Source organism: Colossoma macropomum, unplaced genomic scaffold (assembly GCF_904425465.1).
Source record: "Colossoma macropomum unplaced genomic scaffold, Colossoma_macropomum, whole genome shotgun sequence".
Taxonomy (NCBI): Eukaryota; Metazoa; Chordata; class Actinopteri; order Characiformes; family Serrasalmidae; genus Colossoma; species Colossoma macropomum.
The window spans coordinates 16,816,423-16,827,694 of record NW_023494801.1 but is presented as its reverse complement, the minus strand read 5'-3'; the positions used below and the strand labels follow the sequence as shown (position 1 = coordinate 16,827,694).

The window sequence follows — 11,272 nt, the reverse complement described above, 5'->3', positions numbered from 1 at the left end:
CAATAGAACACTTTTTGGTGCCATATAGCACCATATACAACACATTCTCCATTAATCTGAAGAAGCATTTCACCATGCAAAGAACAATTTAAACATGAAACAGTTCTATGTAGAACTCATGGTTCCAAATAGAACCCTTCCCTCTATTAAAGACCCCTTGACAAACCATCTCTAAGGTAAAAGGTAGAGTGCAGAGTCATTTTTCTTAACCGGGGCACCCAAACTCTTGCAGACGACTGTATGTTTTATAGATTCTACTTTTTATTTGAATTTTTGTGCTGATAATGTAATTATAAAATTCTGTTTGACCACAAATGTAGCACCATATGAAAGGTGAGAACTTAAAACAACACCTTCATGCTTCAAACTGTGCACCTAACTCTCTCAGACATTTAGGGAGGTCTTCCACTCCCTGAATGAACCACAAAGGTCACTGGTGCAATTTCTTTTTATGCTTTTCTCAACCTGTCAAAGTTCAAATGATTAGCAGAAGCCCAGCCTAGATATGGGGACACAACAACCTATCTTCCCCACAGTTGCTCTGATTACTGCTGCTACTGGAGCACAATGGCAGAAGAAAAGCTTGAGCTGGACAACATGGAGACGCTGATGGACAAACCCAAGAAAGGAGCTGCGAGAGGTTCTAACAAGTATGAGAGAATTGTCCAACCCTGTATAGCTGAGTTAATCGGAACCACTTTCTTTGTGTTCATCGGCTGCGTGTCGGTCATTGAGAACGTGGAGACGGCCGGCAGACTGCAGCCTGCGCTGGTACACGGGCTGGCAGTAGCTGTCCTGATCGCATGCATGGCAGAGATAAGGTGAGAAGACCAACATCATTGTTATGTAATGCAGGAGCTTTATTTGAACACCTCTCACCCATTGTTAAAGTCTTAAAACATGTTTACACATGATTAACCCAAAACGTAGATAAAAATAAAACGTTTGGTGGCCACATACTTGCACACATGTTTAAATTTTCATCTCTCAAGCACATTAATCTTGAATCCCTTTCTAAAAAATTACAATAATAACATGGTTGAAAGGTTCTTTGCATGATGCAGAGTAGAACCACCTTTGGTTCCCTAAGGAACGTTTCAGTGCAGGGTACTTCAAATGACCACTTTTGCAAATGCAGCATGTATCCACAGAATGTAAAGGTTCTACCTAGAACCCTTAAATTGGTATAGAACATTTACATTATGTGAAGGTTATTTAAACCCTTGAAATACTTACATACCTCTTTTTCAAGTATAGTATTTGAAAGGAACCAAAAGTGGTTCTTCTATGGCATCATGCAGAGAACATGTGGCCCCTTTATTTTTAATAGTGCAACATCAACACTAGTGCTGAACAATTTTAGCGAAAAGGGTTCTGTATAATACTAAAGAAAAGGTTTCGTGACAATAACGGAGCCCTTTTTGGTGCTATAGCAGCTGTTTTTAGAAGTTCTTTAAGGAACCATATACAGCAGGTATTCCTTCTTCTGTCATCAGATCTTCCACCATTTATGCATTCATATGGTTCTTTGAGTTGTCACGGTTCTCTACATAACTATTAGGGTTCTTCAGGAAACGAAGTGGTTACATAGACCCTTTTCAAAATGATTGGTTGAACTTGAAAGTCCAATACAATCATTCTATCATTCTATATATTCTCACTCCCAAGGCATGGAAATACATGGAACTGACCATAATATTCCAAACAAAAATAAACCCAATCTGTGTTGCTACATTCAAACCTCTGGATTTTAATCTCTGCTGGTAATTTCACTACTAGATTACCCTGAAATGTAGCAGCTGATTTCAGTGTTTTTTTTTTTGTTGTACCTGTTTTAAAGTGGGACAAATGAACTCAATGAACCCAAAGAACCTTTCAGTGGTCAATTCTTTAGAGAATCATGTTTGTAAATGTGATCTGAAGGAGTGGAGAACATTTCTTAGGAAGACCTTTTAAATTTGTAAAGAGTGATTTCTTCTTATTTCGTGATGGTTCTTTAAACCTTTAAAAGGTTCTTCAACCTCACAAATCTCTAAGGTGTGTTTTTTTTTTTTGTCGTGGTTCTTCTGTGGCCAAAACCTTTGTGGCACCTTATTTTAAAGAGTACAATGTAAACATTCTATATTGTTTAATTGGTTTTCCTGGAACAATACATCCATGCTAAGAACCACTTAGGAACCTAAATAGATTATAAGAAAATAATTTAAGAGAGCATCTTGAACATGCTGAGCAGGTGTGCTAACATGCTCTAGATATCTTCTTACCCCTTTTTTTTCTTTCTACAAAGTGGTTCCCACTTTAATCCTCCATTCACCATGGCCATCTACCTCTGTGGTGGCATCGAGCTGTTCCTGGTCGTGCCTTACGTGACCTGTCAGCTAATTGGAGGCGTGCTCGGTGCTGCAATGGCAAAGGTGAGGCTTTTGTAGGCTTGCATGACTGCTGTGAGTTCACAGCCCTCAGTGTTTGTGTCAATACAGCAATAAAGCAGGTCACAGCACCTTCTAACACTGCTGAGGACAGAGCAGAGTGCTCGAGGCGACGTGAAGAACCCTGGCTGTAAAGTGAGAATGAATAGGCTCGTAAAGTTATATAGAACACAAGCTGAGCTGATCTGTTAACATTTGCTTAACACCTCTTTTCATGCTCTGTTTGCAGCTGATGACAACGAATGAAAACTACGGCAAAGCTCATGGAGCAGCCTTCACCGTCCTGCAGTCAGACGAGCAGCTTCTGCAGGCGCTCTTTGGAGAGATTGCTATGACGTGGCTGATCACCATGGTGGTGCTGTTGGGTGCCGTTAATTCCAAGAGCAAAAGCCCATTAGTTCCTTTCCTGGTCGGCTCTACAGTTATAATTAATGTACTGGCAGGGTGAGTTAACAGAAGTGTGACTCTGTGGTCATTGCAATGGTAGAATAGAATAGAATAGAATAGAATAGAATAGAAAAAAATCATATAAGCAGGGTATGGCATTGTTTGGCGCCCTGTATTTAAAATAAAGGGGTCACTAAAACGTACATAAAGCATAGTTTGGCTTTTGAATATAGAAGGTTGTACAAAATAAAATTGAAAATAACTGACAACTCAAAAAATTGGAATGGTTAATATATATTTTTGTTGAAGGGGCTCAGATATATACAGTACTTTGCAAAAGTCAGAGACCACTCTTCATTTATTTAATTTCTTAGCAAAACAGCCATTAAGATTCACTTTTCAGTGTCAGGAAAAAAGCAGAAGACATATTTATGCCTCAACAGCTAAATATAATACCATTTAATAACATTTTGATAACACTTTCAGTATTTAATGTGTCCACACTTTACCTTTATCACAACTTCCATTCTTTTCAAGACTTACTTTCAGTTTTTCAAAGAAAGAAAAGGATATTTTTCCACACCTCCAAAGTTCAGTCTTAGAAGTTGGTTGCAATTTCTGCTTCTCACAATAAAATTAATCCCAACCACATTCAGTGATATTGAGGTCTGTTGACTTGTGGTCAGTCCATTGTTCTGAGAACACCACCAGCTTCTTTGGTTGATTTGCATATTAGCTTCTATTTTTCCTCCTTTAATGGCTTCACATCATTTCAGACTCTTAGTGTTAAATTGTCTTCTCACTGTTTATCTGATGAGGACAGTGACAGTGTTGGTGGTCTACTAGATCTTACACGGTTCTTAGGAGTCCTATTTTCTCTGTATCTTGTAAGCATGTTTTGAGCTTCAGTTTTGGACAATCTTTTTTTTTGACCTTCTCCTTCCTTATGTGGATGGGTTATCTTATATCTCACCCCCTCTTAATTATCTTCGGACTGGAAATTCAATAAATGAAGAGTGTTCTCTAACTTTTGCACAGTACTCTGTATATCATCTGTATTCAGCAGCTTTTTGCGAAAATTGCGAAATGGCTTGCAATATATTAGACAACATATACATTACAATATTTTAACAAGGTAAATTGTATTGCATTGTTTAAAAAAAAGCAAAAATGCCCAGAAGAGTAGGACAGCATTATTGTTGACAAACTAAAAAAATAAAAACAGCCTAAATACAAACAGCAGGGGATCCAACGCTGCAAAAATTGGACAGACCACCTAAAATGAACATAACTGTACTGAAAGAGGTGTTGTAGGATCAGGAAGACCATTTTGTGTGTGATGAATTTTTAAAACTGATTATCCTTTGGTTGTAGAGGTGATGTGTCTGGCACGTGTCTGAACCCTGCCAGAGCAATGGGACCAGCACTAATGACCGGCTACTGGACCTACCATTGGGTCTACTGGGTTGGACCCATTACTGGATCAGTAATCGCAGCCGCTTCAGTAAGGTAAACAACCCACAAAACAGACGTATTTCAGTACATGTTTATCTCATTGTTTAACCCGTCTTCATCTGACTTTATCACAGAATGCTAAATTAAGCTTTATGTTCTGTGCTCTAGAATTCTACTTGGAGATCAGAAGATGCGAATCCTGTGGAAATAACACATTGTTTAACATGTCTCAGGTTTTACATCATTAACAGAGACTCGTTCTTAAATATACATCTTAACCTTAACACAACCTAACCAGTGTATTAATAGATTTATGACAATAACATAAGTCTCAAAAAGATCGATTCTGCACCTCAGACTTCATATTCACCTGGAGCAAGATTCATTCAATGGAAGTCAAAAAGGAAAATGCACAGATTAAATATGATATATTTACTCTCATGAAAAAACACGACAAAGAAAAACTTTTTTCAGAATCATTTTTATAATCACCAAGCACACAAACATCATCTGAACCATTTATCCTTCTGGGTCGCGGTGGGGGGTGCTGGAGCTGATATTCAATCAGTGCGCAGCTATATATACTACAGTGTAGTGGCCAGAAAGTGTCTGAATTATGACATTATAATGATCATTTTTGTATCCAGCATGGCATTAAAACTAAAAATAAGAAAAAATAAGAAAAAACGGTTACACCATTATTTTACCATTATACCTGCTTTACATACTAGGTTTCCTCAACATTCAGCAGCATTCATATACATTTACTTGAATGATTGTGAGAGCTCAGTCATTAGAATTAGAGCAAGAATCTTTTTGAAATGGCGAGGCTGATGTGGCACTCTGAGAGAATAAATGGTAATGCTCAGGTACATGTTTCATTCATCAAGGTACAAACTGTGTAAATGTACCTTCAAAGGTACAACATGGTTTTCAGGTCCAAATGTGTACATTATTTTTTTTTTTCCCAGAGGAAGAGTACATATTTGTACCCTTTCATAACCTTATGTTTAAAAACAATAAAATTAAATAAAAACAATAAAATAAAAATACTGGAGACAAGACAGGGCATGTGGAGTCATGTGGCAAGTAAAAAAAAATTGGATTATGGTACAATTATATTTCCTAACTAAAGGTACCAACCCAGTGAGAATGTAGTGGTGGTCAGTTTTGCCCTTTTTTCTGTTTTCTTTGTCATTCCTATTTTTATATGATCTATATATTATATATTTCTAACAGTGAGAGCACGTTGGTGGAATTGTGTTAGTCTGTTAGCGACCCCTGTGTGGATAAAACACTCCTTTTTAATATTATCATTCTGGATAGTTTAACTCTACGTATTTTAGTGTTATAATTTTTTAATGATTATGTCCTAGACAGCGGCAGCGTTCGCTTCCTTACCTTAAAAAAAAAAAAATCTCATGACTGCTAAGTGACCACTAGCATGTTCTACAGCAAGACATGCTCTGGTGAATATAGATGGGGTACATTTAAAGAGGAATTCCACCAGTTCAATCCTTGAGATGTAAACAGTCATTCAGAGTGGTTTGATGTGGAATGATGCAGTGCAGAGAACCTAACTAACTGGCTAACTAACTTTAACCTCCACAACACAAATAGAGCAACCCATTTATTTACTATTCAAAACCACCAGTGAAGCTATATGTGAGTTTTTACACATACTGTTGACAATATTAAAATAGTGGTAAATCTGAAAACACCCTGTTTGTATCTCTATGCAATGTGTTTAAAATATGTTTTAGGCCAAAATCTGACCTCTAAACTATTGTAAAACAATGTCTCAGGCATCAGGCAACACATTCATAGCCATTGTGTGTAATACATAGCTTTGTGTAAGATAGCTTTAAAGACATTGAATGCTTCAGACGTCTGATTCCTTTCACCACCACTGTGAACAGTTCTGACTCTGTCAGTTTCTCTAGAATGGAGTGTTTCATATCAAATTAGACTGAATGACTGTTTACATCTTAACCATTGAATTATGCAGAATGCAGAGAATGCAGAGTTCCCCCTTAAATTCAAAGATTAAAAAAGGTTAAAAACCTTTTCATTTGTCTTGCATCTCTGTCTGCTTTCTGTTTGAAATTGAGGAGTTTCTTTCCAAAATACTGTATATCCATTTGTAGCAATTTTAGATAGTAGAAGTTTTTAAAAAGAATAACAGCTGACATACGGTAACAGCTGGAAAACACACATTCATTTCTCTAATAAAGATGGTATCAATCCTAAAATAGCACTGACATATCTTCTAAGCCCACTCCCAACAACATACATCATGAAAAAAATAAAAACTTGAAAGTGATCTATAACCGTTTTTGGAAGCAAGTATTTCAGCTATGTCTGTGAAAGTATGTAAAGAGACAAAATTGATAAGCCAAAAAAATATATTTCACTTCTTCTATTTGAATACAATTCCTTAAAAGACTGTGTGTACACATCTGCTTTACCTCTTATGATGTCCAAACCACACACACAATGGAGAAAAAAGCCTGTTTGGGTGGTTAATGGAGTTTGTAGGGTAATCCTGATGAACAAAGATATTGCAATTCATCTGCCTGGCTTTGTCCACATTGTCTGAAGTTAAAGGGTTTTGAAGTCTGAGAGCTGTGGCAGGACTGCATAAGCCTCAAAGTGTGAAAAAGATAAATTCCTTCAATGGCCTTAGTGTTTGTTAGTGGTTACTGAAATACCATGGGAGCTAATGCCTTGCACTGAAAACAGAGCCAGGTGTAGCCAATAAGGCTGACAGTCATTTTGTGTTGTGTTTATGGGTGAATTCTACTCCTCATTACCTTTTGAATTGAAAGAATAAAATTCTGTCAATGAAGTTGCACCACAACTCAATTATAAAAGCCAGGCGAGAGGAGAAAGGAGGCATTTTCAGCTATAGGAGTGGAAGGCAATATCAGATTTGGCTTTTGTGTAGCCTATAGGCTGAGTGCTGGGTATCATGCTGTTCCATATTGTGCCGCAGCTCAGCAGTGGCCCACATGGGAAAGCTTGGCAGGCGGTGCTTTAAACCAATTACCCGGCCTGCTGGGAGATCTCCCGCCGGCCTTCCGGGCCGGGGGCGCGGCGCTCCCCTGAGATCCCTGGCCCGTTCCCCCACAAAAACCGCTGCCTCCGATGTGGGACGTCTGGCAGATGGAGCTCAGGCTGGGGTGAAGTGCCCCAGGCGGGAATCGACAATAGTGAGTGAACGTACACTGAAAACTGAATGAAGTCATTTGCAGAGCTGTTCAGCTGATGCATACAGATTTTCACAAGCCTGCACTGAGTAGATGTACACTTGTATTTCATCAGTGTCACAACAAGACATTGGTAGTGGAATTGCTAACTTTATAGAAGAAGAAAAACATGACAGCAAATTCAGGCTTGCATCGCTGTCTTCTATAAATTAAAGGGGAATTCTGAATGTTTAAATTATGCAAATCAAAAATGTTTCATAACTCAGTTATTGAGATGTAAGCAGAGTCGTTCAAAATAGTAACTTTTTTGTAAAAAAATGTACAGATTCCTTTACTATGGTAGTGAAAGGAACCAGAGGTCTTAATGTATACAACAGAGACACAGCCGTTAATTTATTTTCTCAAATAACAAGTGAACTAAACTTATCTTCTGTGTTTTATATGTAATGTTAATGGTGGTAAATTTTAAAAAGTTTTTCTTTGCCTATTAATTTTGCATTACAATTCCTTTAGGGCACCTCTCAACTACAAATGTATATTAAAAAAATTGAAAAATAGAAATTTAACCTTTTGATGTAATAACTCTCTGTGAGGTCAGTTTCTCTAAACTGGTACATTTCACATCAAAATAACCTGAATGACATCTTATGAATGACTTTAATCTTAATGATTTAATTATACAGAAATTTAGTAAAATCAGTGGAATTTTAAACAATACCTCAGTTACCTCATTAGCATTGTTTTCCATGTAGTCAATGAATAATAAGCCTTATGACATTATATGCCTGGAATTTATTGGAATAACTTTTTTTTATGCATGGTCCACATAGGTGAACATATGATTTGAGGCTATTTTCTTGGTAAATTAGATGTCAAAGCACTTGTTGGAGACCCATTAATTCACAAAACAAATTTATGCTAATTACTGCTGTTGCTCCACACATCAGCCAGAGCTACACAAATATCAAATCTGACTGTTTCTATATTCTCTATTCTATACATGCTAGTCTAGATTATACATTTTCTTTTGAAACTGCTTACACCAGCTGCAAGATGAATATTTAGTTAATAATCTTTATTTAGTATATAAAACTATCTGACATATTCAGTAAATACTATGAATGTAATACATGAACCATTCCACAGAATTGGTTCCAATAATGAAAAAAAAGTTAAGCATTCAGACCTTCGATATTTACAAGGATTACACCATAATCTAAACCCAAGGCATTGAGATAATAGTAAGCTAAATATGTACAAAATCATAATTTTTTAATGTGAGTTTATCATATAAAACTTCAAAAAATGCTGTCCCACATTTTCATGTCATTACCGAAACACAAAGAGTTTTAGTTTTTTAGCCATACTCCTGCATTGTAGAGTAGGAAGTGACTGCATCCCTGTCCTTCATGGCCACACGGTGAGCAGTTAGATCTCATTGTTTTGAAGTAAATGTGTCCCAAAGTCTGAAAATCAGTGTGTAACATTCAGGATTGTCACTACTGAAACACATATTTCCTGCTTTGTTTTGTTTTAATGAACAATTATGATTTTATGTGTGTACAGCTGTTCAATACTGTGTTTGCTGAGTTATGAACAAAATGAACTAAAAGGATCACTACCCAAACAGCCACTACCGAAACATTTGGTAAAGTTTCGGAGGTGTTATTATTGTTGGTAGAACAGAATGTTCAATCATTTGTTGCAATAAAATAAACCTAATTAAGGTATATGGTCATTCAAAGCAAAAGGATCTTAGACTAAAATACAAGGCAGTTAAAAGTCTGTATTCTATAGTGTGATCCATATAATTTATGTAGTTAAGAGTGAGAGACTTTAGATTGGCTCACATACCAGACTTTGAGGTTTAAAGGTTAAAAATAATATTACATGTTTTATGACTATCTATATGCATACAACTATATATTTGCAAGCAATGGTTAAAAAATATGATGTGATATGTTCGACTAATAGGAGATGCTGAAGAAGTGGGCTATCACGGAGACTGAGGATTAACTTTGCTAAACTGGCTAATCTCCACTGCAATAGGTAATGGAAGCAATCGCTGGCCACTCCTCCTTCCCTCAATTCACCCTTCTACATTCATGGGCCCCTGAGCCTCCTGGGCGACAGCCGTGATGACAATGATCATTATGTCAGCCAGAGACTTGCGACGGTGGTGCTATTGTGAGATGTGCATTCACTCCAAGGTCATTTACACTTTCATTGGCAGCTATTTAGTCGCCATAAAAAAGCCTAAGACAGCAATTTGTGAATCCTGCTCAGCCAAGTAGAAGTGTGGAGCAGGAAGAAAAGAAGTTGTTTTAAAAGTCAATTAATTGTCCCCCTTCTGGGAGGGGCCCACTGACGGGGCCTTTAGTCTTCCATCCAGAGTCGCCCACATCTGTTTAGTCAGCTTCCCTAAACCATGACTTCAGTCCGCCAAGTTCCAAAGAATGGATCAATTCAGCTCTGAGCTTTCTCTATCTTAGACACATTTGTATATCATTTTCTGCTAGGCCTCGTCCATTCACAAAGGATCCGGCTTAAAAAGGGATATAGACAACAGCAGAAAAAGGCCCAAGTTAGCGTTGAGGACAGAAAAGTCTGACTCCTTCTCTTGTCAAGGGAAAGCCCATTATGCAGAAGGGTATTTCAGAGCAGACATATCAAAGAAGACAAAAGACACTCGCTGCAGCAAGGGGTTTTAGTGGAATTCCCCTTTAACTCCAAGCACTTAATGTAGTTACATGGTGGTAAAATAAAAATTGGGTACTTTTTGCTTTACAACATTTCACATGTCCCTCTCCACCATGAATGCATTCAAATATGTTTTACGCCAAAAGCTTAAACCTATCATGAAACAACGTCTCAGACCAATGGCTGTGTATCTTTTTTTGTTTAAATAACTTTCTGTGAGGTAGCTCCTAAAGGTTCCTCTCATCACCGCTGTGCACAACTCTGTCTCACAAAGTTTCCATAGAGTGAAATGTTTCACAACAAACCACTCAATCACACAGAAATACAGAATGAATTGGAATTTATGGTTAAAATGAGGTGTGATGTTCTGATGCATGCAAAGATGTGACATCTAAGGGCAAAGAAATTGATTGTTTACATGTTATTGCTCATTTCTCGACAGTGACAGTCTGGAATATTTTTTTCTGTGAAAGTGAAAGTTTTAGTGTTTTAAAAGAATTTACAATATTGAGAAAAAAAATACATAAAACTCATTTTATGTTTTCCCCCCAATATGTTAACATTAATCCAACAAAGAAATAGTAATTGTGTCTTAAAATAAACAGAAGTGTGTTCTCTGTAGAGGATGTATTCACTTATTTTCACCTAGAAAATCAACAAAACATATCATTTGACCAGGGGCGCCCAGACATTTGGACATGATTGTATCTAACTTTATGCAGTTAAGTTAAAATGGTTCATATCATGATTTAGTTCTTCCATTCATTTAAAAAATAATCATTAGTTTTTCAGATGTTTACTGCTGAACAAAATGAAGCACAGCTTTATTACAAATATGTACAAGTAAAATCATGTGACATGCAGTTCTAATTAAAAGCTAATGGACATTAAAGGACATTTTCAGTTTCAACTGATTTGAAACCATCTCCATGCACAAATGCTTTCATACCCTGTATAAAACCATATATAAATCAGTGTGTCTTCACATGTGATCACACTGTACATTTTGGTGAACTACAAATCTTGTTTAAAAATTTTATATAAACAAAGAACCTTTAAATTTCATATCCACACTCTCATACAAACCTTTTG

At 36.9% G+C, this 11,272-nt stretch overlaps 1 protein-coding gene across 1 annotated transcript; it reads left to right on the top strand.

The window, feature by feature from the left end:
• Positions 1–492: 492 nt before the first annotated feature.
• aqp8b (aquaporin 8b) lies at positions 493–5,148 on the top strand. The gene is made up of 5 exons (XM_036589776.1): positions 493–821; positions 2,288–2,414; positions 2,659–2,873; positions 4,191–4,325; positions 4,440–5,148. The coding sequence occupies exons 1-5, from the start codon at positions 568–570 to the stop codon at positions 4,480–4,482; spliced, it is 774 nt and encodes a 257-aa protein (XP_036445669.1). The 5' UTR covers positions 493–567; the 3' UTR covers positions 4,483–5,148.
• The last annotated feature ends 6,124 nt before the right edge of the window (positions 5,149–11,272 follow it).